Here is a 27,174-nt window from a genome sequence, read left to right as displayed (position 1 = left end):
CAGCTTTCGTCAACAAAACAGTGGAGGTACACGCTGAAATGCTTCTCCCGCTGATCTAGCTCTCCTGCTCCGCCGATATCATAAAACCACCTCGACGAGCAGCATAGAGCTTTTTGTGATGTAGTTAGAGCAACGGATCCTGTGTTTCTTATGTCGCCACAAGAGGGCGCTAGGAGGTGTCTCAGAATGCCCATCTTGACCACTTTGGTCACCATTTTGAACTCCGCTGCCCTGCAGCCAGTTACACAGGCATATGCCTCTCCCCCCTTTAAAGGCTTGAGAATTTTTGAAATTCCACTTCCTGTTTGCTCCTCCTGAACAGCTCACATCGCAGCTGTCTTCCCAGCTGACAGTGCCGGCTCCCTGCAGCAAATACTCTTGTGCTTGGTGTACACCGGAGTTGTTGGATCTGCTGGCTCTGTGGGGAGAGAAGGTTGTGCAGTCGCAGCTCCGCTCCAGCTGTAGGAACTTTGATTCCTCTGGACAGATTTCTCATGGCCTGGAGGAGAAGGGGCAAGAAAGGAACACAGAGCGGTGCCGTGCTAAGATCAAGGAGCTGAGGCAGGCGTACCTGAAGGCAAGGCTGGCCAATTGTCAGTCTGATGTGTCACCAAAGATATGCTGCTTCTACAAGACACTGACGCCACCTGACACCCCACCTTTCTTGGGGCCTGACCAGGTACAACTGAGACTAATATTGGAGTGGGAGACTTTTCCTGTTGGGTTATTTCTTTACCGTCACAATGGGGATTTTCTGTCTAGATCTCGATCTTTTTCGAATATTTTTTCCTACAAATCCCAGTGGATCTAAAAGTTGGATTGGCCAATGAGCCATGTGTTCCTTCATGGAATTTTAACTCCATGCTGAGTGCAGCAGCCATCCCTGTTGTTGTAGATGCAGGATCTCCTCGGGATTGGCTCTCAGCCCAGTCCTCTGGAGTGACACTCACTGAGCACTGCCACAGTTAGGGGTGCAGCTCAGACACTGAATGTGCTGGGTGTGTAGAGATTTCCTATAGTGATTGTAGTTCATGTTAACTTAATAGCCAGGGAAACTGTCTTTGATTCTAAGGGTCTGTCTACACAGCACCTAGATACTCGTGGCTGGCCCATGCTACCTGACTCGGGCTCATGGGGCTTGGGCTGTGGGGCTGTTTCATGTGTACACTTCCAGGCTTGGGCGGAAGCCTGGGCTCTAGGGCCCTATTACCTTTTGAAACTCAAGATTAGAATGAATTTGTGTTTCTTTGTTTACCTGCTTTAACCTTGGAAATAACTCTCTTATTTCCTGTTCCTATTTAATGAATCTTGAGACAGTTTATTATCAGATTGGTAACAAGTGCTGTCTTCAGTGTGAGATCTAATTGACCTGGGGTAAATGACTAGTCCTTTGGGACTGGGAGTGGCCTGAATATTGCTGTGGTTCTTGGTGTAAGGAACGATCTACCACAAAAGTACGCTCACAAGGGTGCCAAAATACATTGGAGTACTGAAGGGGACTGTCTGTGACTCCATGATTAGGCTGTTACAGTGCCTGAGGAGTTTACACTTAATAATTGGTTGGGGTAATCTAAGTATAAACTCACAACCAGTTTGGGGTTTGTGCCCTGCTTCCTAACAGTCTGCCCTGACATTGGTACTCATGCTTTTGAGCCACTGCAGGCAGCTTGACACCCAGTGCAACTGGTCTCACTGATATAGACAGAGAATGCCTTCCCTCTGGGACTCTAATATGGTTCTTCCACTACATAGGCCCCACAAAGTTCAGCCCACAGCACAATTCATGCTCTCCTGTTGGCGCAGTAGTGACTTCACTAAAGCAGTAACTCTGATAGAACCAGGCTGCCAGCTGCTGTGTGTTGCAGTTCAAACTGTTTGCTGATTATTAAACAGTCATATTATGGTGGATGCCTAAGGCCGTATGGTGCTGAGCTCTGAACAAGCACTGAAAAGGAGACAGTCCCAGCCTCAGAGAGTTTATAGTCTTATGCCATAGGGGTACAGCATAAGACCCCCTCTCAAATATGGTAACCCAGTGGAAGCTGCCCTGGGTCTGTGTTATTTTTTCTCTGGCCAAGGCAGGATTTTTTTAAAATGTCTGTGTCTTTTCTGTGTCTACCTCACTGACAGGGGCTGTGACCCCAAACCTCGAGAGAACCTATGGCCCTTAGGCAGGGCTGTGGAGAAAAAGAGAGTAACAGGAGGGTAAAAGTCATGAGATCGAATAGTCACAGTAGCAGTTTTAGAGCTCAGTTGTGATCAGATCAGGATCCAGTGGCAGTGACAGCTCCCCCGCATCTCATTCTGGCAATAGCTCATAGGTTGCTGAGAGCCCTCTGAGTGTTATCGCAGGGGCTACCCGTGGGGATGGTCAGTGTAGGAAGCTGGCTGCTGAACCTCTGGATGAGGATGGTCATTGCCCACCACCCAGGTATTCCTGGTGCTTGCTGCTCTCTGGGGAGGCTGTTGCATCTCTTGATCATGCCTGGAAGTGCAGGGCTGGTGGGGCAGGGGATGAGATCATAGAATCTCAGGGTTGGAAGGGACCTCAGGCGGTCATCTAGTCCAACCCCCTGCTCAAAGCAGGACCAATCCCCAACTAAATCAAAAGTGAAACTTCCCATACTGGGAGTTGAACCCAGGCCGCCTGGGTGAAAACCAGGAATCCTAACCGCTAGACCATATGGGAGGTATTTAAAAAAATAAACCCAGATCATGCTTTGCATTTAGAACTTCATCACACCTGGTGAGACAAGAAGAGACTGAATCAGAAGCTGGGCAGATCTGAGCCTCATCCCACAAGGAAGAGGCCCCAGTGATGAATGTGGCACCTGCGGAAATGCAGCCACTTCTGGGGCAGGACATGGCAGCCACTCTGCCCCAGTGTCACTCTGGTGAAGGGCCATAGGAAGGGAGGAATGGAACTGCAGGGGGACAAAATGGAAATACCTGTGAGGAGGCATTTGGGCAAAACATTGGGTTTATTCTTGTACAAAGTACCCTGGAACTGACCTGCTGGTGATCAGTGCAGTGTCCAGCAGCCCAGCACCACCTTGCCGGATGCTGAAGCAATGCCTGATCTCTAACAATCTCAGACACACATGCCCATATCTAACTAATAGATATTTAGTGAATGCCAGGCATTGTTCCAGGTTCATTCAGCTCATTTCAAAACCCAGCATTAACATGGAATAGATTGGCCACAGCTTTCTAAGAGCACCAACAACTGCCTGGGGACAGCTGTATTAAATGTTCCCTCTCACCCCTTGTACCCTTTCACCATTTGTCCCTCTGCCAATATCCACTAATAGGCTAACACAAAGTCAGATCCCCCTATTTGCTGTCTCACTGCCCAGCTCCCTTGCTCCAGAGATCTCCCTCCATAGGGGTTATGGGCAGAGGCTAGACTGTCCATCAGACACTTGTGAACATTGGCATTCAGGCCCTAGTGACAAGCAGAAATGTGTCACTCTCACAGCTCGGTACTGTGAAGTGATCAGGCCCTTGTGCTTTCAGGTGTGGGCACGCGAGCCTGTGCTGGGGAGTTTGTAGGTCTAGAGCCCTCAGACTCAGCTACCCCATACAGAAGCACCCCTCAGAGGCTCCGTCTCCATCAGCACTTCCTGTGCTGCTCTGGCTGATTGTGGAACCACATGGTCACCTGGAAGGGCAGAAGGAAAGGGATGAAGGAGATGCTGATGGAAGTGGGAGCCAATCCCCTCTGCCCACTGCACTCCCTCCTCTTCCCCACAGGGACAGTGTCATATTGTATAGTGTGTTTTAGACTAGGAGGCAAGAACGCAAAAGTACAAGACGAAGAGAATGATGGAGAGGTTCCCCACACCCCCGCTGGCCAGAAATCTCCCTAAGCCAAGTCCCTTTCTGGGTCGAGAGAATGGTTACCTGTCACCTACCACATTTGCAAGCCTGGGTAATGACCCCTCTGGTCCCCATTTCCCTCCCCCTGATCTTCCTCAAAGGAACTGCTACGGCATCAGTTTGTCCTGACTTTGGGAGGCGGAGACAGAGGAGGGAGACGCCCCAGCAGGAGAGGCTGATTTCACCCGCTTCTCAGTGAGGGCCAGGGGCCGAGCCAGCACAGCGATCGCACTGTAGTCGGGGTCTGCCTTGTTGCCGGCACCCAGCGCCAGAGGCAAACAACTGCAGGGGTGCGTTGCCCGGTGTGTGTCACCCAATAATCACAACGGGGTGGAGAAGCAGAAAAGTTTATTTGCAGCTGCAACCAAGGTACAGGGAGAATAGAATCTCAAATCCTGCACATCAGAGCAGGTCATTACACACACTTTTATATTCCTTAATGCTGCTGCACTACACATCAGCCAATCGAAGCTTTGCACAAATGCTCTGCCTTCCTTATACGGGTTACAACAATGTGTATTTCCCGCAACCTCTAACAAGCATTCCTAGCAACTTAAACAACCAGCACATCCTGCCTGGCCTTGTAGCTCTCTCCTGTTATCTTTAACTTGGCATCAGCAAACCTTACACTATGAGGCATTCTCTGCCACTGCAACATTGTTTTAAGAGCAAAAGAGCTTACTCAAACCAGCCAGGCCTGAGTTCTGTTAAGGGGGGGTTGAAAAGAAGCCCTTAGGCCTACAGCAGGGAGACCGCCTCACCCTTATGGCCCTCCATCCCCTGGACTTAACTCGTGGCCATGCCCTGGGGTCTCGGACAGCCGGCCTCCCAAAGGCCAAGGTCAAAATGCTCAGCTGCAACTCGCGGTCCTGGCGCCATCTCCCCAGCAACGCCAGACACAACGTGGCCTGGCGCAAGAGTGGAGCCTGCCGCGGCTGCTGCACCGACCCTGCGCTGAGAAAGCCCCACGTGCTGGGGTGGGGACAGCCGCCCCCCGGGGAGGATGAGGCCGGGAACCCCCTCCCCAGGGCACCCGGCAGAGACCCGGGTCCCCCAGGTTACGGGAGCCCGCGCTGGTGACCCGAGCTCCCCCGGGCGCGCACGGAGCCGGCGGGCGGGCGACGGGCTACGTCGCCCTCTGCTGGGATGCGCCCGAGCCTGCCGGCGCCCCTCAGCACCGCGGCCGGGTCCCTGGGCCAGGCCACGGGGAGGTCCCCAGAGCGCGGCTCGGCTCGGCCCGCGTCGCCCGGGCACCGTGGCTCCGGGCCGGGACCTGGTGGGTCTCGCCAGGCGGCGGAGCCCCTGCGCCTCCGCGCTGCGCACCGGGCCCCCCGGCCCGGCAGGGCGCCCGCCCCGGTGTCCCTGCGGGCCAGGCTGCGGTCTGAGCCCTCTCCCGCGCTGTCACCCTGGCGGGGCGGTGTCCCTGAGGAGGCTGGCTGCCAGGGCTCGGGAACACGGCGGGACATGCGAAGAGGAATGACGTAGCGCCTGGAAAATGGCTGCACGTGCCGTGAAGGGCGAGGCCCAGGGAGGGCAGCTCCCGCCTGAGAGCCCCCAGGCCACGCGGCACTAAGGCTGCTTCCCATTCTTGTGCCGGCGGCTTTTACCTCCGCACATCCCACCACGTTTGTGCGTCACACGTGCAATCGATGCATTGACCTCCTCCTTTATTTTCCCCTTCTCCCCGCAGCCGGCCTTCCCTTCCACTGGCCCTTAGTCCTGGGGGGAAGGACAATCACATCAGCCGCGAAATGAATCACCCGTTCAACTTCTGTGACAGGCTTTGCTGAACTCAGCCGGGGATTCAGATGAGCACAGAGCTAATCGCATCACACCTGAGACCTTTCCAAGGGAAGCTGTTAGTACATCAAAAAACCCGCCTTACCAGTCAGATATTCAGGTTGCCAGATCAAGCGCTGCAAAGATTAAAAATGCCAGAAAATCTGGTCTGTGAATACCTGGGATTCATCACAGCCACCTTTGAACTACCCCCTTCTTGACAGGACTGCGCTGGGGAGGGGGTGCCGCTGGAATTCTCACCTCATCGAAATGAATTAGGAGGCAGAGTTAACAGTGCATTGGGTGGAAGATGAGACAAACTGTCACCTTTCCGGCTGCTGTTTGCAATTTCTGCAAGGCTGAATAAACCATGCAACACACAGCTGCTTTCAAAGTGGTGGCTGAAACTCTACATTTCCTTTGGTAATGAAAGTTCAGGCTTGGCAGAATCAGAAGGAATCCAACATTGCAGAAACACTAAGCAGAAAGGATCAACAACTTTTTGACGTTCACTGGAATCAGCTGCGCATCCATGGAAAGAAATATCTCAACCTGCCTGAGGCTGAAATGCTGTTGGGGATGATGGGACTCACCTGCCACCAGGTTTCAGAGGAACAGCCGTGTTAGTCTGTATTCGCAAAAAGAAAAGGAGTACTTGTGGCACCTTAGAGACTAACCAATTTATTTGAGCATGAGCTTTCGTGAGCTACAGCTCACTTCATCGGATGCATACCGTGGAAACTGCAGCAGACTTTATATACACACAGAGAATATGAAACAATACCTCCTCCCACCCCACTGTCCTGCTGGTAATAGCTTATTACCAGCTGGTACCTCTTGTAACTTTGCAAAGATCTTACCCCTTCTGTATTGTTGTTTTTATTTATATAGTGCCACCAGGTACATCCAACCCCTCTCTCTGGGGCTCTGGATTCTCCTCTCTCTGCTTAAGAGACATTTTGCATTTCTAGAAAATGGTTTCTACAGCCAGGGCACAATAGGGAGCCATAGCAGAGGGTTGGGGGAGTGGAGTGGTGCTGGGGTCTCTGTCACTCAGAAAGGTGCTGACAGTGGGTCTGGAGGTACTGGGGCTGGGAGGACAGTTTCTGTGACCTGGACGGAGCAGGGGAAAGGGTCTGTTGGGGGGGGGAGGGAGGGTGTGAGAATCTTTCATCCAACCGGAAAGCAGTGAAGGATCCTCCCCTCTGTCCCTGCCTCCCATTCTTCATTCAGGGCCATAGAGATCTGCTGTTGGACACAGAACTCCTCCCTTCTTCTCAAGGCCTGGGGAGGGGAACAGGCTTTTTCAAAGCCTCTCAGGAGGGAGGGTAAAAGGAACAGGAATCAAGGGGTCCCTGAGGTTCCTTCTCTGCCAGCAGCTCCTTCAGTCCCTCTTCTCTCCAATTCCAGATCTGGATTTCATTCCAGAATAGAAGAGGGAAGCACTGGAGACTTTACACTGGAGACGGGACACCTGGGAGCAGCCTCTGTACCCTGCAGGTGAGAACTTGAGAGCTACACACACACACAAACACAGTCCCAATCACCCCCTCAGACACACGCTGAGTGTCCCCCACCCACACCTCCACTCATCCACAGAGACACTCAGACAGCGAGACACCCCAAGGAGCAGACACCCGCTCACACCTGCCAACAGACACTCGGGCACTCTGGGCCTTTTCCACAGGGATGGTGTGAGGGGAAATTCACTGGTGTTTGGTCAGCGCTTTGGAAACACAGGGCCAGATCCCCAGCGTGTGTAAAGCCGGGCAGTTCCAGTGAGTACAGTGCAGCTAAACTGAGCACCGGGAGTTGGAGCCTGGCCTGTGAAGTGCTGGGAATCTGCTGAGATCTTAGCATTACACTGATCTCCCTCTGGGCTGTTCCTTTCCTGCCCTGTCAGGTTTGTTGGGGGCTGGTTTATGGGCCATTGGAACCCGTTGAAGAGTCAGATTTCTCCCCTCAAAGCATCCCAGGTGCAAGTAGATTCACCACCTGCAAGTCCCCTTGGGATCCTCTGGGACAGAAGAGCCTACAGAAATATCCAGGACAGGGCTATTAGTGCTGCTAGCAGTGAAGAGAGCTGAGCCCTGGGGATCAGTGCAGGGCTCTGGGCTCTCTGGGTTGTGATTAAATGTTCTGCTTTCTCTTCCCTACAGACCCAGTGCTGTGCACGCTCCTGCAATGATCCATTCTCCCTGTTTCATTGGCCAGCACTTCCTGGATCCCCAGGACCTGATCCAGGGATGCAATGGGCTCTGCAGGGACCAGCAAGCTCTGCATTGATTCCAGAATTGACCGGGCTCCCCTCCAGCCAGCTCCCAGCTGTAGTTCCAGGGCTACAACACACAGGCCCCAGAAACCAGCCTAGGAACCTCTCCCCCTGCTGTGCAACCAGTGGCTATTGACTCTACTTCCTCCTCTACCCCCAGGTTCAGTCCATGGAGTCTCTGGAGCTGTCACTGTTAATCACTCTGCTCTCTTCATTGACACATGTTGACACCCAGGGAGTAACTTCAGCTTTCCTGTCTGGACTCCCCACTGGCTCTGTTTCCCAGCCTGAGTCGGGGAGTTCTCAGGCTCTTTCACTCCCGAGGAATCTCTGACACTCTTCACTCATGAAAACACCAAGATTCCTTCAGACTAAGCGAAAAGCTGGGCAGAGGGAGAGGGAAAGAGCTGTGGTTTAAGTGTTTGCAGAATGCTGGGAGGGTCTCTCTCATTTCAGTGGTGCTTTTCTGCTGTTAGAGTGAATCCATTGTCTTATTGTGATTTTGCTAATTTATAATAAACTAGTTTTAAATAATACTGGGAGTGTTTCTTGTACAGTTCCTGAGCTATAATTAGGTCCAACCCTCATAACCTCTCCTCATCACAAACAATTAAAATCCCCCTTCCCTCCCAAAACCCACAAATGGGCCAATATCAGTTGTGTGGGTTTACCAGAAGTGCTGGTGTCACAATGCTAGCCCCTCTCCCAGCCCCTACCTATGGCAGGGTTCAGCCATAACTGGGGCAGGGGAGCGTCTTTCACAGTGACTCTTCTTTAATTCCCAAAGATTTGCTGATCATAATAATCCTGCCAAGGGCAGTGGGAGCAAACTTGCTTCACTGAGGCCCTGAACCACAAACTTCACAGGAGCAGCATCAGTTGGGCTGGTGGCAGAGGTTGTGAACCAAAGAGACTGCCCATGGAGGGGCTTTCTCTAATCAAGTCCTGCAGCTAGCATGGTGCTCATGCCCATGCAGGCAGGGTTTGGCCACGGCATGTCTGTAAAAAGAAAGGGGCTGTTGGACCTGAACTTCACACCAGTCAGTGATCTCATTATCTGCTAACGTGATCAGGCTTCCCCTCTCCCAGGAACAGAAATTCTGCTGAGTCACATGCAAGGGAAGCTGCCCTGGTACAGAAAGATATTTCTGATCATTACCTGTATCTTAAAAGAAACTAAACTTTGTTATTTACATTCAATGGCTATTGCCGTGGGAAAAAAATCAGCATTGATGAGGATTATACTAATCACATCACTTCCTCTACTAATGCGTATCCCTGGTTTTCTCATGGATTCTAATGGGAGCTGTGTTCCCTAATCCCCAACCTTCATCCTCACAACAGTGGGATGGCAAGCTCTGACCCAGGAGAGACTGTACAGCCATAGTGAATCTATTTTAATTGCCTGCCCTACCTGTGACCCAAAACTTGAAACATCCTCATTGATGTAATACACAGGTCTTTAAAACAAACACTTCAATATTTACAATATTCTGCCTCGTCAAAGCCAAGGGCAGCGATCTCACAAAATAATCGCCACCGGGACCACTAAGGAAATAACCCAACAAGGGACGCCTTTGCGTGTAATAGCCACCCCAGATGCAGCTGGCCAAGCCTGAGAAATTCCTGAGGAGACTGGAGTGAGCAGTTTTGAACACATTAGACCAGGGTGCATAGTGCCACAGATATCTCGCTCAGTGATATGAAAAGATCATAGCCCTGAGAGATGTAGTTAAGCTAATCTAAACCCCAGGCCAGGTCTACAGTACAGACCTGTATTGGTATCACTACAAATAAACACCCCTGAGGGAAGAAGGTCTACTTACCTAACCCCCAGTGTGGACAGTGCTATGTCAAACAGGAGAGTTTCTCCTGCCGACACAGCTGCTGCCTCTCAGGGAGTTGGATTAACGATGCCGATGGGAGAAGCTTTCTGGTCGACATAGTAGTGTCTTCACTAAAGTGCTACAGCCATGCAGCTGCGCCTCTGTAGCACTGTACATGAAGACAAGCCCCCAGGGCCGACAGCGCTAGGTCCGTGGAAGAATTCCACCATTGACCTAGCTACTGCCTCGCGGAGAGGTGGATTTTCTATAGCAATGGAAGAACCCCTTCCATCACGGCAGTGTCCACGCTACAGCAGTGCAACTGTGCTGCTCTAGTGTTTCTAGTGTAGACATAGCCTCAGGCATTGACAGAGAGATATCTGAGCCAAATGAGAGTGAGTGCCCAGTGTTGTGACCCGGTGTGTGGAGTCGCAGGGCCACTCATGCTTGGAGCAGGGAGACAGGCCCAGCCCCATGGGATAGAAGTTGCTGCTGTGGGGTGAGTGTGTGTGGCTTGCTATCTGCCTCTGGCCTCCCTTCTGCACCAGGCTGTGAGAAGTGTGTGATTGCCTGGGTCCCTGCAACTATTCTAGAACCTTGTTGGGACTCACTATTTGGGAAGCACTGGCCTTGAGCCAGGCAGCAAAGTGCATTCTCAGAGGCAGAAACTTTGGTGCTGAGGGAACTTTTACCCTGAAAATGTATGTGCTGAATGAGTTCAGACACCTACAGTGGTTGGCAGATGTTTGCTGCATTACAGTGGAGCCTAAAGCTGGGTCTTAGATGGCTAAATACCTTTGTGAATCTAGCCCAAATACCCCATCACAAGCCCATGTCACTGGTCTTCCCAGCAGTGTCCCATGGATGGGGCCATCCTGCTCTCAGTGATTTCCCTTATTCCTGTTACACCTCCAGGAATGGAGCCTTGTAAATGGCACTAGAAAGCTTCTGGGCCAGATTGTGTCAATCTGATGTAAGTGCATTGGTTTCAAAGGTGCGGCTCCAGATTTATAGCACGAGAACACAGACCCGAACTTAGCCTTTGTCTCTCTATCGGCAGCTTCAGGCAGGTGGCTCAGCATCAGGCCAGCCAGCAGGTTTCCCTCATTCCCAGGGGAGCTAGAAATTCATGCTGTGAACTATGTAAACTTCCACTGTCCAAAGGCTGCTGGGCCTCCAGAGATGCTGCAGCAGGACAGTCCATCTCAGAGTGATCCTGTTAAACAGGGTTTACTTCCATCGACACTAGGTTACCCTCAGCTGGATTCATTATAATTTGAGCAGCGTTTGCGACCTGTGGCCACTGCAGTCAGCAGGGGCTTTTCTTGCAGGCACAGGCTCCTGGGCAGTGATTGGTGGAGGAGGGGAGGGAAGCAGTGACCCTCCCCAAGGGCCACCAGCAGGGGTCGGGTCCTGCCCCGCTCTGGAGCCAGAAATGCTGGAGGAGCAGGCAGTCGGTGTGAGTTCCCCACCTTCCTGGGGCTGGTGGAGCGCGGGCTTCTGGCTTCAGGCCTGCGGTGGCAGGTTGTGGGCGGCAGGCTCCAGCCATGGGGCAGCAGGCTCTGGTCCCTAGTCAAAGGGCTTCAGTCCGGACAGGCTGGGCCCCACTGCCTCCCCCAGCCCATTGCCCCTGGCCCTACTGCCTCCTCCAGCCCCTCCCCCCCAACCATCACCCTGGCCCCTGCTGCCTCGCTACCCACCTCCCCATCCAGAGCTTAATTTGTCCTACAACTTGCCAGAGCTTTGTAAATTTGCTGTGAAAAGTTATATTTGTATGCTTGTTAATATCACTTTTCATAGCAGCAGACTTGCTAGCAAGCTGGGAGGCAGTGAAAAGTGATATTAACAACATACAAACATCATTTTTCATAGCAGCAGACTTACTAGCTAGCAAGTCTACAAAAAGCAACCAAAAAAGCAAAAGCAAGAACAACAAAAGACAAGAATATGCAAAAACCCTTATTTTTGTGTCTATTCTTTTTGGGTCCAGTAAAGAATAGAGACAACTGTACATTATTTGTATTATTGAGTTTTCAACCCCCCCCCCCCAAAAAAGCTGTACATAAATAAATTACAATGATTTGGAGGTGTATCTGTGCATTTTGATTTGTTTTTCCGAAAGTTAATTAAGTATTTTAGGAAGAATTGTCACAACAGCCACCCGCAAGAGTTGGTGGCTGCACTCTGAGGCCACCAAAAGAATTGTTGTGAGCACCCCTGAATTAGAGTCCCATGTTAGAGGGTCTCATATTTTGTGTCCCTATGGAATCAGATTGTAAACTCTCTGGGGCTGGGACTGTCTCATTTTCTGTTTGGTCAGATCCCAGCACTACAGAGCCTAAGCCCGTAGGCATCTACTGTAATATAAATGGTTCATAGTAAAGCAATGATTTAAGCAGCTAATTCCTTTCAAGTTTACACACAGCATCTGGCAGTCTGGTTCTGGCAGTGTAACACTGAGCTGGGGGAAGAAGGTATTTTTCTCACTCCCGGGCAGCAGAAATCATGCTGTGGGCTGAAGCTGGGGCGCGGGGGGGATCTATGTCGAAGGAGGACCATATTAGAGTTCCCCTAGGTACAGTGCAGCGCTTGATTCCCGTTGCATGGGAAGAGATCCTGACTGGACACAGGGAGGGGGAGACTGGCCAGTATGAAGGGTAGCACCAGAGTAGAGCGGCTTTTCCAGATTCCTCTGCAGCACATAGCTACCCTGTGCCCTGTCCGAACTGATATTCTACGATCCTTTCCACTTGTTGAACTTCTGCACCTAACTCCCTGTCTCCCACTGCACCTTCCTTCCTCGGGCAGTCTGTGGGTATTTCCCGTGCTTCTGGGGGCAGGGCAGGACGAGCATGGGCCCCGCTAATGCCTAAAACAGGTTGTGTGTGAGTTCTCCCCCAGACAGAGAAAGAAGCAGAGACCGGAGGTGTTTGGCAAAGCACGTTCCCCGAGGTCTCTCTGTGTCTGACCCACAGGAATGGGCCGCGCTGTCTGCGCCGCGTCAGGACCATGGAGAGAGGCTCAGGGGGATGTGTCTTTCTTTTATGTGGGATGCAAAGACCGCCCCTGGCTCCTAGCTCGCTGTTAGGGAAATACAGGGCAGAAGCTGGGAACCCACACGGGGGCTAATTGGAGTGTCTCATGGTGACGGCTTCCTTCTCTCACTAAGATCCACGCCCTCCTTTTTTGCTCTAATCACAATATCCCACTGCATCCAAATGACCAGAGCCAGGTATCCCACCAGGCCCCAGCCTCCCCGAACCTGACACGGAATTTGGAATGTGAAGCAGGCAGGAGGGAAGCAGGTGAGCATGGAGCACATGTCTGCAGGATCAGGGAGGGCTTGTGTTTGGGGTGGGGGACACATTTACAGAGTAGACAGTCCTCTACCTCTGCCTATACCGCCATAAGGACTTGGCCGCAACATGGTTCTAGCTGAAGCCAAATTTCACACAGGCTGTGGCTGGTCTGGCTCTGATCCCAGTGCAGAAAGGACCTTAATCCCATCTTCCTTCTCACCCGTGGGGGCTTCAGCTGCCATCCTTGAAAGTTTATCTCTGGGGGAGAAAGTCAAAGCCCCTCTCCCCCAGCCCAGAACAGGGAGACCCACCAGGAAACAAGAAGGCAGCAGCACTTAGATCATGGAAAAGACATTGGGAATGGGCAGGAAGAGATATTAGAGAGACCCTTCAATGGTTCAGAACTTCTGCTCCAAGCCCCAGTGATGCTGCCTCTGTGAAGTTTTTGATTCAGGGCCTTAGCAAAGGAGCCTAGCTCAGATGGCCCTCAGATGGCGTTATTATGATCAGTAAATGTCTGGAGATTATACACCTGAGTCACTATGACAGACTCTCAAAAATACACCCACTCCCCCCATTCTCACAGAACCCAACCTTAGCCAGTGGCTAGGAGATTGGATAGGTTCATGACACTGCAGTCTTCGGAAACCCACACAAATGATATTGTCCTTTCTGGGGGTAGCAGGAGTGTGAATTTTAATTTTTCATGGTGATTAGCAGTTCTGGAAGTTGGACCTGTTTACAGCTCAGGAATAGAACCAGAACCACTACCTGATTATTTAAAACTGTTTTACTGGAAAATAACAAAACCAAATTAACATAATGGGTTCATTGTCACACCAGGAAAATATCACTGAAGAAATGCACGTATGCACAGCATTGTACAAACTCTGAAACCACATCTCTGTCCCTCTCCCTCTGTCCAGATCTCATCTTCCAGTCTGAAGAAGTCTTGGTGGTCTCACTAGTGAAGAGTGTCAGATATTCCTCGGGAGTGGATGAGCCTGAGAACTCCATGACTCAGGCTGGGAAACAGCCAGTGGGGAGTCCAGACAAAGGGGCTGAAGTTATTCCCTCTGTGTCACCAGGGCTGGCTATCCCCATGGTTGGGCCCCCACTGCGAATTCCCTTGGGAATCCATACAGAATGAAGAGAGCAGAGAGTCACCGGCATTGATCAACTGTGACAGCTCCAGAGACTCCATGGACTGAATCTGAGAGAAGTGGAGGAAGCTGGAGTTGATGGTCACAGGGTGCACAGCAGTGGGAGAGGTTCCTATGCTGGTCTGTGGGGCCCATGTGTTGTAGGCTTGGAAGTCTGTAGGCGTGGAAGGGGACTGGAGGGGAGGCAGGTTAATTCTGGAGTCAAAGGCAGAGCTTTCTGGTCCCTGCAGAGCCCATTGCATCCCTGGATCAGGTCCTGGGGATCCAGGAAGTGCTGGCCAATGAAACAGGGAGAATGGATCATTGCAGGAGCGTGCACAGCACTGGGTCTGTAGGGAAGAGAAAGCAGAACATTTAATCACAAACCAGAGAGCCCAGAGCCGTGCACTGATCCCCAGGGCTCAGCTCTCTTCACTGCTAGCAGCACTAATAGCCCTGTCCTGGATATTTCTGTAGGCTCTTCTGTCCCAGAGGATCCCAAGGGGACTTGCAGGTGGTGAATCTGCTTGCACCTGGGATGCTTTGAGGGGAGAAATCTGACTCTTCAACGGGTTCCAATGGCCCATAAACCAGCCCCCAACAAACCTGACAGGGCAGGAAAGGAACAGCCCAGAGGGAGATCAGTGTAATGCTAAGATCTCAGCAGGTTCCCAGCACTTCACAGGCCAGGCCCCAACTCCTGGTGCTCAGTGTAGCTGCACTGTACTCACTGGAGCTGTCCGGCTTTACACACGCTGGGAATCTGGCCCTGTGTCACTGAAGTGCTGGCCAGATACCAGTGAATAACCCTTGTGGAAAAGGCCCAGAGTGCCCGTGTGTCTGTTGGCAGGTGTGAGCGGGTGTCTGCTCCTTGGGGTGTCTCGCTGTCTGAGTGTCTCTGTGGATGAGTGGAGGTGTGGGTGGGGGACACTCAGCGTGTGTCTGAGGGGGTGATTGGGACTGTGTTTGTGTGTGTGTGTAGCTCTCAAGCTCTCACCTGCAGGGTACAGAGGCTGCTCCCAGGTGTCCCGTCTCCAGTGTAAAGTCTCCGGTGCTTCCCCCTTCTGTTCTGGAACCAAATCCGGATCTGGAATTGGAGAGAAGAGGGGCTGAAGGAGCTGCTGGCAGAGAAGGAACCTCAGGGACCCCTCGATTCCTGTTCCTTTTACCCTCCCTCCTGCCCTCCTCCTGAGAGGCTTTGAAATAACCTGTTCGCCTCCCCAGGCCTTGAGAAGAAGGGAGGAGTTCTGTTTCCAACAGCAGATCTCGATGGCCCTGAATGAAGAATGGGAGGCAGGGACAGAGGGAAGGATCCTTCACTGCTTTCCGGTTGGATGAAAGATTCTCCCATGCCCCCCTCACCCCCCCGACCCTTTCCCCTGCTCCGTCCAGGTCACAGAAACTGTCCTCCCAGCCCCAGTACCTCCAGACCCACTGTCAGCACCTTTCTGAGTGACAGAGACCCCAGCACCACTCTGCTCCCCCAACCCTCTGCTATGGCTCCCTATGGTGCCCTGGCTGTAGAAACCGCAGAACGCAAATTGTCCCTTAAGCAGAGAGAGGAGAAACCAGAGCCCCAGAGTGAGGGGCTGGACGTACCTGTTGGTAGGTGAGTCCCGTCATCCCCGCCAGCATTTCAGCCTCAGGCAGGTTGGGATATTTCTCTCGATGGAAGAAGGACTCCAGGATGTGCAGCTGATTCCTGCTGTACAAGTTCCTCTTCCTCTTCTTCCTCTCTTGCCCTCCACACTGACTGTGGTGGGGATCCCTGCTGGGGGCAGCAGCTACCACATGGGGCCCAGCAGCAATGGACGGGACCCGGGGCAAAGCCATGCATCCCTCTCTGGAGTCGATCCCTGCTGTAAATCCAAAGGGAGAAGAGAGGAGAAGGGTCAGAGGAAGGCGCAAACCCCAGGAAGGTAGAGGCACTGCCTGGGGGGCTTGAAGAGGCTGAGAGAGCTCGGGGTGAAGGGGGATGGAGCTGAGCTCTCATTCCAGGCTGGGGGTCAGGAATCCTTCCCTCCCAGTGGGCATCTATGCGACTGAGGAACAGAGTCCCTGGGGGAAGTGGTGGCAGCCCCATTGTCCAGTCAGCTGGAGGGAGGACAGGGCAAAGCCCTGCAGAGCAGACTGAGCCTCAGCCCCGCAGAGCGATGCTGCCAGAACTGCCCTGAGCCAGGCCCGGTGCATTGGCCCCCAGCTCCCCTCCTGACAACCAGCCCCTGGAGGGCTCACCTGAACCATGCCGGCCTGGTCCTGCTCTCCCCACCAGTCCACCCCTGGAGCCAGCAGGCCCCGTGCAGAGGGGCTGGCCGCCCCCGCCGCTGCTGTCGAGCTGTGCTGGGTGGAGCGCGAGTGGGATGAGGTCCCACAGCTCTGGGGTCATGGCTGCAAAGGCTTCCTGCAGCTCCGGGGCAGAGTCCATGTTCCCTCTGGGGCTCCCTGCTGCTCTCTGCTTCCCCGCTTCGCGGGCCTCTTATACCCGGAGCTCAGGCCATTGTGCTCCTCACCGGGGAGGGGCCAAGGGGCCCCATCAAAGCTCCAGTTCAAAGGGCTTCTCCAAGGGCCCCTGGCTGGGAAGGCTGAGTCACCCCAGCCCGGCGGGGAGCCATCCCAGGGAAGAGGTGGGGCAGCCGCTCGCCAAGCCCCGGCCCGGGTCCCTCCCGGGGGCTGGGGTTTCAGGGGGTTGGAGGCCGCAAAGGGGGGTCCCCGGCTCCAGTTCCCACCCCCCACTTCTCAGCCCTTCGTTCTTCATCCTTTCAGGGGTGAGACGAGCCGTGGGCAGGGAGCCCCGGGTGCCCAGGGCCACCGCGCGCGGCTGCGGGCTCCAATCGCAGGCCCCGGCCGCGCTGGTGACCCGAGCACACGCGGCGGGGCCGGTCTCCCCCGGGCGCGCACGGAGCCGGCGGGCGGGCGACGGGCTACGTCGCCCTCTGCTGGGATGCGCCCGAGCCTGCCGGCGCCCCTCAGCTCCGCGGCCGGGTCCCTGGGCCAGGCCACGGGGAGGTCCCCAGAGCGCGGCTCGGCTCGGCCCGCGTCGCCCGGGCACCGTGGCTCCGGGCCGGGACCTGGTGGGTCTCGCCAGGCGGCGGAGCCCCTGCGCCTCCGCGCTGCGCACCGGGCCCCCCGGCCCGGCAGGGCGCCCGCCCCGGTGTCCCTGCGGGCCACCCCCATCCCTTCATCTCACCGCCAGAGGCCACTGTCCCGTACTCAGGTCTGGGTCTGTTACCTACTGGCTGGCGGGGGGCAGGCGGAGAGCAGTGCACTCACATACCGATTGCCACGGATTTTGAAAATGTGTCCAGAGGGGGCTGTTCTGCCATGCTGGGGATGGTCAGAGCTCAGGGGATGCAGCTCCCATTTGGTTCCAGGAGAACACCAGGGCTATCGTGCAGGAAGGGAACTTAATGTAATCCTCATTTCAGCAACGGATAAACCTCTGCAATAGCCATTACATTTGACATTACCTAGGAAATAAATGCATTAAACGACGTCTTTATTTTTCTGTGCAGTTCAGTGTTATGAACCCAAGATCCCTTCTCTAGCAATGCAGCTTCCCTTTCATCCCACTGGCCGTTATTCCTGGACAGAAGGACAATCACATTAGCAGTTAAACGAATCACCCGCTCGATGTCCCTTACAGGTTTTGTTGAACTCGGCCTGGGCATGAACTGATCATTGATCCAATCACACACAGGCCTGAGCACATTCCAGTGGAAGCTATTTTTACACCTAAAGACCCCCCACCTTACTAGGAAGGTATTTAGGTTGCCAATCAAGTACTGGAAATTTACTAAATGCAGGACTTGTGGTTGACTGTGCAACCTTAATTTAGTTCCTTTGGGCATATGCATTATGATACAGTCTTTGTTTGATCCCACCATTTTTTCCACACTGGGACCCACAAGTAAATTTATTAAACGTAGACCAGGCTTTCTGTTTGTTAAGATCACACAGTTCAACATTACTTACTAGATACCTCAGTGCACTGGGTGGATGGTGCTCAGGCAATTAGACAACAGTGCAATATTTCTTGTGAGCCACATAATCCAATGTGTGCCTGCAAATCTTATTCAAACTAACTGTTGGAATATCCGAGCCTTACAGATATTAAGGGTAGGTCTACCCTATGAAATTACTCCGATTTTACAGAAGTCAATTTTTGGGAACAGATTGTATAAAGTCGAGTGCATGCGTCCACACTAAGCACATTAACTCGGCGGTGTGTGTCCACAGTACCGTGGCAAGCGTCGACATTCCAAGCGGTGCACTGTGAGTAGCTATCCCACAGTTCCCACTGCCCATGGGAATTCTGGGCTGAGCTCACAATGCCTGATGGGGCCAAAAATTTGTCACAGGTGGTTATGGGTAAATGTCATCAGTCAACCCTCCCTCCGTGAAAGCAACGGCAGACAATCATTTCACACCCTTTTCCCTGGATTGCCTGAGCAGACGCCATAGCACGGTAAGCATGGAGCCCGTTCAGCTCACCACAGCAGTTATGACCATTGTAAACACCTCACACATTATCATGCAGTTTGTGCAGAACCAGAACCTGAAAAACCAGGCGAGGAGGTGACAGCAGCACGGTGACAAGAGTGATGAGGACATGGGCACAGATTTCTCTAAAACAATTTGGAGAATTGTCCCCAGCAATTTGGAGATTATGGTGTTAATGGGGCAGACTCATACCGTGGCATGCCGATTCTGGGCCCGGGAAACAAGCACAGGCTGGTGGGACCACATAGTGTTGCAGGTTTGGGATGATTCCCAGTGGCTCCGAAACTTTTGCATGTGTAAGGGCACTTTCATGGAACTTTGTGACTTGCTTTCTTCTGCCCTGAAGCGCAAGAATACCAAGATGAGAACAGCCCTCACAGTTGAGAACTGAGTGGCAATAGCCCTGTGGAACCTTGCAATGCTAGACAGCTACTGGTCAGTCGGTAATCAATTTGGAGTGGGCAAATCTACTGTGGGAGTTGCTGTGATGCAAGTAGCCAATGCAATCATTGAGCTGCTGCTATCAAAGGTAGTGACTCAGGGAAATGTGAAGGTCATAGTAGATGGCTTTGCTGTAATGAGATTCCCTAACTGTGGTGAGGCTATAGAAGGAACGCATATTCCTATCCTGGGACCAGACCAACAGGGCAACCGGTACATAAACCGCAAGGGGCACTTGTCAATGGTGCTGCAAGCACTGGTGGATCACAAGGGATGTTTCACCAACATCAACGTGGGATGGCCGGGAAAGGTTCATGGTGCTCGCGTCCTCAGGAACTCTGGTCTGTTTAAATGGCTGCAGGAAGGGATTTACTTCCCAGACCAGAAAATAACTGTTGGGGATGTTGAAATGCCTATAGTTATCCTTCGGGACCCAGCCTACCCCTTAATGCCCTGTCTCATGAAGCCGTACACAGGCACCCTGGACTAGTAAGGAGCTGTTCAATTATCGGCTGCGCAACTGCAGAATGGTGGTAGAATGTGCATTTGGACATTTAAAAGCATGCTGGTGCAGTTTACTGACTTGCTCAGACCACAGCGAAACCAATATTCCCATTGTTATTACTGCTTGCTGTGTGCTCCACAACCTCTGTGAGAGTAAGGGGGAGACGTTTGTGGCGGGGTGGGAGGTTGAGACAAATCGCCTGGCGGCTGAATATGCAAAGCCAGACACCAGGGCGATTAGAAGAGCACAGCAGGAAGCGCTGCGCATCAGAGAAGCTTTGAAAACCAGTTTCATGACTGGCCAGGGTACTGTGTGACACTTCTGTTTGTTTCTCCTTGATGAAAACCCACCCACTTGGTTGACTCTAATTCCCTGTAAGCCACCCCCCGCCCCTCTTCGATCGCAGCTTGCTTGCAAAGGAAATAAATTCACTATCATTTAAAAAACATGTATTCTTTATTAATTGATAATAAAAATAGGGAGATAACTCACAATGTAGCCCAGGTGGGGTGTGGGAGGAGGGTAGGAGGGAAGGAAAAGGCCACTTCAAAACTTGTTGAATGCCAGCCTTCTGTTGCTTGGGCTGTCCACTGGGGTGGAGTGGTTGGGTCCCCGGAACTCCCCCCCCGCGTTCTTGGGCATCTGGGTGAGGAGGCTATGGAACTTGGGGAGGAGGGAGAGTGGTTAAACAGGGGCTGCAGCAGCAGTCTGTGATCCTGCTCCTGTTCCTGAACCTTCATCAGACGCCGGAGCATGTCCATTTGATCCTGCAGTAGCACCAGCGTTGCTTCATGCCTCCTCTGCCAACACCTCTCATCTCGATCGTCCCTCCTGTCCTCACGTTCATTGGCCACTTTCCTGTACTGTGCTACTGTGTCCCTCCACACATTCTGCTGAGCTCTGTCCGTGTCGGACGACTGCATGAGCTCAGAGAACATTTCATCACGTGTTCGTTTTTTTTGCCGCCTTATCTGAAATAGCCTTTGGGACGGAGGAGGGAGGCTTGAAACATTTGCAGCTGCTGGAGGAAAAAAACGGTGTGAAGTATTTAAAAAGATACATTTTACAGAACAATGGCTATACTCTTTCACGGTGAACAACACTATTCACATTACATAGCACGTGTGATTTTGGTACAAGGTCACATTTTGCATCTTATATTGAGTGCCTGCGGCTTTGGTGTTAGAGATCACACACGCAGGGCCGGGCAACAGAATTCGGCTTGCAGGCGGCCATGGTAAGCCATAGTCTTTCAGCTTCTGCAACCTTCATAACAGCAGCATCCTCCTTTCCCATATCAAGCAAAGCACGCTGACTTGGCCATTTAGTGCTGCGTTTTTCGTGTTAACATGCAGCAGTAGAAACCAAACTAACTCCCCCCCCATCCAATTCTCTGGGATGATTGTTTTACCCCTTCCCCCACTGCATGGCTGGTATCAGGGAAGATCCCTGCTAGCCAAACGTGAACTGCTTAGTGCCAATGCCCCCCCCCACCGCTTGGCTGACTGCGGGGAGGATTTCTTTTCAGACACAGGCAAACAGCCCAGTAGGAACAGCCACCTCTGAATGTCCCCTTAATTAAACTCCTGTATTTCAACCAGGTTACTATGAACGATATAAGGATAACACAGAAAGATAAAGAATGGATGTTGCTTGAATGCCAGCAAACACTGGGACTATACGCTGCCAGGCTTTGTCATGCAATGATACCAGATTACTTGCTACTAGTATGGCGTGGTAAAGTGTCCTACCATGGAGGGAACGGGATAAGGCTGCTCTCCCCAGAAACCTTCTGCAAAGGCTTTTAGAGTACCTCCAGGAGAGCTTCATGGAGATGTCCCTGGAGGATTTCCGCTCCATACCCAGACACGTTAACAGACTTTTCCAGTAGCTGTACTGGCCACGAACGCATCCCAAGTCCTCAGGGCAAATTAATCATTAAAAAATGTTTGCTTTTAAAACATGTATTATATTTAAAAAGGTACACTCACCAGAAGTCCCTTCTCTGGCTTGGTTGGGTTGGGACGGTATTTCAGTCAGGGTGATAAAAAGATCCTGGCTGTCGGGGAGAACAGTGTGCTGTGTGCTCTCCCCAAGCTCCTCCTCCTCCTCATCTTCCCCTCCGCAAAATCCTCAGGCATGGCGGAGGGTACCCCATCCTCGGAGTCCATGGACAGGGGTGGGGTAGTGGTGGTGGCCCCCCCTAGAATTGCATGCAGCCCAGTGTAGAAGCGGCATGCCTGGGGCTCTGTCCCAGAGCGTCCGTTTGATTCTTTGGTTTTCTGGTATGCTTGTCTGAGCTCCTTAAGTTTCACACATCACTGTGTTGCGTCCTTGCTGTAGCTTCTGATCCTCATGGCCTCGGAGATTTTTTGAAATGTTTTGGCATTTTGTCTTTTGGAACATAGTTCTGATAGCATGGATTCATCTCCCCATACAGCAATCAGATCCAGTACCTCCCGTTCAGTCCATGCTGGAGCTCTTTTTCAATTCTGGGACCACATGGTTACCTGTGCTGATGAGCTCACCTGGCCAAACAGGAAATGAGATTCAAAAGTTCCCGGGGCTTTTCCTGTACACCTGGCCAGTGCATCTGAGTTCAGAGTGCTGTCCAGAGCGGTCAAAATGGTGCACTGTGGGATAGCTCCCTGTCAGAAATATAAAGGGAAGGCTACACCCCTTTAAAATCCCTCCTGGCCAGAGGAAAAATCTTCTCACCTGTAAAGGGTTAAGAAGCTAAAGGTAACCTCGCTGGCACCTGACCAAAATGACCAATGAGGAGACAAGATACTTTCAAAAGCTGGGAGGAGGGAGAAAAACAAAGGGTCTGTGTCTGTCTGTGTGATGCTTTTGCCGGGGACAGAACAGGAATGGAGTCTTAGAACTTAGTAAGTAATCTAGCTAGGTATGTGTTAGATTATGATTTCTTTAAATGGCTGAGAAAATAGCTGTGCTGAATAGAATGAATATTTCTGTCTGTGCGTCTTTTTTGTAACTTAAGGTTTTGCCTAGAGGGATTCTCTATGTTTTGAATCTAATTACCCTGTAAGGTATTCACCATCCTGATTTTACAGAGGTGATTCTTTTTTTACTTCTATTAAAAGTCTTCTTGTAAGGAAACTGAATGCTTTTTCATTGTTCTAAGATCTAAGGGTTTGGGTCTGTGGTCACCGGTGCAAATTGGTGAGGATTTTTACCAAACCTTCCCCAGGAAGTGGGGTGCAAGGGTTAGGAGGATTTTGGGGGGAAAGACGTTTCCAAACTATGTTTTTTCAGGAACCCAGATAAAGATTGGTGGTGGCAGTGGAAGTCCAAGGGCAAAGGGTAAAATAGTTTGTACCTTGGGGAAGTTTTAACCTAAGCAGGTAAAAGTAAGTTTAGGAGGTTTTCATGCAGGTCCCCACATCTGTACCCTAGAGTTCAGAGTGGGGAAGGAACCTTGACATGGTGGCAGAGTGGTGGGATTAACCTGAAATCCTTTTGAGATCAATTTGAGATTTTTTGAACCAGAAAAATAGATTTTAAAAAGGAAATATTTTTTTTTCCTTTGGGGCTGATGGAAAGGAGGTCCAACTGAAAGCAGCTAGTTTTTTCTCTGCTTTGGGGCCGGAGCAGAGACAAAAGGGGATTATCTTTGTGAATTGCAGGTTTTCTTTGCTTGGAGGCAGAGTAGTTAACCTCCTGCAGGGAAATTCACAGTCTTCACAAACCTGAGGTTTTTTTTCCCCTAAAAGTAAATAGGGGAGTGTTCTACCCATTTGCCCGGAGACAAAAGTGGTAGGGTTATTTTTTTTTTTTAGGATTTTGATTTTTTTTTTTTTTTTACAAGGAGCACAGATTTGAAAAGGAAATTTTTTTCCTTTGGGCTGCTGGAAAGCAGGTTTCCAAGTAGCTGGAGGTTTTTTGCTTTGATTTGGGGCCAGAGCAGAGACAAAAGGGAATTGTCTTTTTCTGACAATCACTATCAGAGAATAGCTATCCTATTCCAGCACAACAAAATTTTACAAGCCAAGTTTTGTTTGTTTTATTTCTAAACCTCGGGTGTAAAGTTAGTTAAAAACAGAGAGGTTAGGATGACAGACTCCATGGCTCAACAAAAGCTGGAATTAGCCAGATTTCAGGCTGATGAAAAACAAAAGGAACATGAAAGACAGATAGAACTCATGTGGATGGAGAAGGATGTACAGGAGGCTGCCCACAGGAGGGAAATGGAGGCAAGGAAGCATGTGGAGGAGGAGAAGGAAAAAGAGAGGAAGCATGAACTGGAGATGGAGAAGGTAAAGGCTCAGCAGAATATACCAACAAACCCTAGCAATCCTTCTCCAGGTACCACTTCCCATCCCAGAAAGTTCCCCACATACAAGGCAGGCGATGATACTGAGGCCTTCTTAGAAAACTTCGAAAGGGCCTGCCTTGGGTACAGCATCTCTACCGACCAATACATGGTGGAGCTGAGGCCGCAGCTCAGTGGACCCTTAGCTGAGGTGGCGGCTGAAATGCCTAAAGAACACATGAACAAGTATGCACTGTTTAAATCCAAGGCGAGAGTCAGAATGGGGATAACACCCGAGCATTCTCGTTGGAGGTTCAGAGCCCTAAGGTGGAAACCAGATGTGTCATTTACCCGACATGCCTACCACATTGTGAAACATTGGGATGCCTGGATATCAGGAGCAAGTGTTGAATCTCCTGTAAATTTGCCCTTCCTAATGCAAATGGAACAATTCTTAGAGGGTGTTCCTGAGGAAATAGAAAGATACATCCTAGATGGGAAGCCCAAAACTGTAATCGAGGCAGGAGAGATTGGAGCCAGATGGGTGGAGGTGGCAGAGAAGAAGAAAACTGGTCGCAGTAGGAGCGGAGACCAGAAGGGACAACCCCAGACCACACCATATTACCGGGGGCCGCCCAAGGCCCCACCTACCTCCCAAAGAACCCTCCAGACACCTTATCGTCCCACCACCCCGTTCTTCAGCAACCTGCCTCGCCCCAGTGACCCGTCAGCTGGACGATGTTTTAAATGTAATGAGCTGGGGCATGTAAAGGCCAACTGTCCCAAGAACCCCAACAGATTAGAGTTCATTGCACCGGAATCACACCAGAGTTCCGCAGGCCCAGATACCTCCCAGATACCCTTGGAGTGGAGGGAAACTGTGAGTGTGGGTGGGAAGAAGGTCACCGCATGGAGGGACACCGGAGCACAAGTGTCAGCTATCCATGCTTCCTTAGTGGACCCCAATTTAATCAACCCAGAGATCCAAGTGATGATTCAACCCTTCAAGTCCAACTCTTTCAATTTGCCTACAGCCAAGTTGCCTGTCCAGTACCAGGGCTGGTCAGGAACGTGGACTTTTGCAGTCTATGATGATTAGCCCATCCCCATGCTGTTGGGGGAAGACTTGGCCAATCATGTGAAGCGGGCCAAGGGGGTGGGAATAAACAAGCCGTGACGCCTAGCTCTATTCCGGAAACTTCTATCAGGACCCGGTCAGAAGTGATGGACCCAGACCCCAGGCCAATGTCTGCAACAGCAGTAGTGGATCCAGTCCCAGAGACCCAGACGGAACCAGTCCCAGAAGCGGAACCAGCAGAACAACCAGCACCATAAATGATCTGGAGGATGGTGTGGATTGCACTCTCAGCAAATTTGTGGATGATACTAAACTGGGAGGAGTGGTAGATATGCTGGAGGGCAGGGATAGGATACAGAGGGACCTAGACAAATTGGAGGATTGGGCCAAAAGAAATCTGATGAGGTTCAATAAGGATAAGTGCAGGGTCCTGCACTTAGGACGGAAGAACCCAATGCACAGCTACAGACTAGGGACCGAATGGCTAGGCAGCAGTTCTGCGGAAAAGGACCTAGGGGTGACAGTGGACGAGAAGCTGGATATGAGTCAGCAGTGTGCCCTTGTTGCCAAGAAGGCCAGTGGCATTTTGGGATGTATAAGTAGGGCATAGCGAGCAGATCGAGGGACGTGATCGTCCCCCTCTATTCGACATTGGTGAGGCCTCATCTGGAGTACTGTGTCCAGTTTTGGGCCCCACACTACAAGAAGGATGTGGATAAATTGGAAAGAGTCCAGCGAAGGGCAACAAAAATGATTAGGGGTCTGGAACACATGACTTATGAGGAGAGGCTGAGGGAACTGGGATTGTTTAGTCTGCAGAAGAGAAGAACGAGGGGGGATTTGATAGCTACTTTCAACTACCTGAGAGGTGGTTCCAGAGAGGATGGTTCTAGACTATTCTCAGTGGTAGAAGAGGACAGGACAAGGAGTAATGGTCTCAAGTTGCAGTGGGGGAGGTTTAGGTTGGATATTAGGAAAAACTTTTTCACGAGGAGGGTGGTGAAACACTGGAATGCGTTGCCTAGGGAGGTGGTGGAATCTCCTTCCTTAGAAGTTTTTAAGGTCAGGCTTGACAAAGCCCTGGCTGGGATGATTTAATTGGGGATTGGTCCTGCTTTTGAGCAGGGGGTTGGACTAGATGACCTCCTGAGGTCCCTTCCAACCCTGATATTCTATGATTCTATGATTCTATGACCTATTGCCAGCACTGAATCCAGTACTTGCAACCTCAACACCAGAGGGCCCCACCGAACCTGAACCAGCAGCAGCCCATAACCCTAGACAAGAGGCTCAGCTGGAGCCTGAACCCCAACATAGTGTCCCAGCGGAGAGCGGTTCACAGTCAATGGAAACAGCCCCATCCTCTACATCGCTTCCAGAGGGACCAAGCATAGGTCCACAATCCGATGAGGAACTGATGTCTCCAGCATCAAGGGAACAGTTCCAGATCGAACAGGAAGCAGATGAAAGCATCCAGAGAGCTTGGACGGCGGCACTGAGCAACCCACTGCCTCTCAGCTTTTCTAATCGATCCAGGTTTGTTGTAGAAAAAGGACTTTTATACAAGGAAACTCTTTCTGGTGGACACCAGGAAGACGGGCATCCTCAGAGACAGTTGGTAGTTCCAACTAAATACTGGGCCAAGCTCTTGAGCTTAGACCATGATCATCCTAGTGGCCATGCTGGGGTGAACAGGACCAAAGACCGTTTGGGGGGGTCATTCCACTGGGAGGGAATGGGCAAGGATGTTTCTACCTAAGTCCGGTCTTGTGAAGTATGCCAAAGAGTGGGAAAACCCCAAGACCAGGTCAAAGCCCCTCTCCAGCCACTCCCCATCATTGAAGTTCCATTTCAGCGAGTAGCTGTGGATATTCTGGGTCCTTTTCTGAAAAAGACACCCAGAGGAAAGCAGTACATACTGACTTTCATGGATTTTGCTATCCGATGGCCAGAAGCAGTAGCTCTAAGCAACACCAGGGCTAAAAGTGTGTGCCAAGCACTAGCAGACATTTTTGCCAGGGTAGGTTGGCCCTCCGACATCCTCACAGATGCAGGGACTAATTTCCTGGCAGGAACTATGGAAAACCTCTGGGAAGCTCATGGGGTAAATCACTTGGTTGCCACTCCTTACCACCATCAAACAAATGGCATGGTGGAGAAGTTTAATGGAACTTTGGGGG

General features: G+C 51.6%; 1 protein-coding gene, 1 long non-coding RNA gene and 1 other non-coding gene across 4 annotated transcripts; 1 reads left to right on the top strand and 2 right to left on the bottom strand.

Moving 5' to 3' along the window:
- Nucleotides 1–2,617: 2,617 nt before the first annotated feature.
- TRNAE-UUC (transfer RNA glutamic acid (anticodon UUC)) lies at nucleotides 2,618–2,689 on the bottom strand. The gene has a single exon. It is a non-coding gene; the product is annotated as a tRNA-Glu (tRNA).
- Nucleotides 2,690–5,200: 2,511 nt separating this feature from the next.
- LOC125630307 (uncharacterized) lies at nucleotides 5,201–8,466 on the top strand. The gene is made up of 3 exons (XR_007354622.2): nucleotides 5,201–6,261; nucleotides 7,069–7,158; nucleotides 7,818–8,466. It is a non-coding gene; the product is annotated as an uncharacterized LOC125630307 (long non-coding RNA).
- A 5,421-nt stretch (nucleotides 8,467–13,887) lies between these two features.
- Nucleotides 13,888–17,658, bottom strand: LOC125630305 (homeobox protein DLL homolog). 2 transcript variants are annotated; one of them, XM_048836037.1, is made up of 4 exons: nucleotides 17,472–17,658; nucleotides 15,797–16,056; nucleotides 15,195–15,284; nucleotides 13,888–14,547 (listed from the first exon to the last, which is right to left on the bottom strand). In XM_048836037.1, exons 1-4 carry the CDS (start codon nucleotides 17,518–17,520, stop codon nucleotides 14,137–14,139), a joined length of 810 nt encoding a protein of 269 aa, XP_048691994.1. In that variant the 5' UTR covers nucleotides 17,521–17,658; the 3' UTR covers nucleotides 13,888–14,136. The 2 variants fall into 2 exon arrangements, with proteins under 2 accessions (XP_048691994.1, XP_074980589.1); XM_075124488.1 differs by lacking the exon at nucleotides 17,472–17,658 and adding an exon at nucleotides 16,433–16,910.
- Nucleotides 17,659–27,174: the final 9,516 nt, after the last annotated feature.

The sequence above is a fragment of the Caretta caretta genome, chromosome 1 (genome assembly GCF_965140235.1).
Source record: "Caretta caretta isolate rCarCar2 chromosome 1, rCarCar1.hap1, whole genome shotgun sequence".
NCBI lineage: Eukaryota > Metazoa > Chordata > Testudines > Cheloniidae > Caretta > Caretta caretta.
The sequence above is the reverse complement of the archived record's forward strand: the minus strand, read 5'-3'. Positions and strand labels throughout refer to the sequence as shown.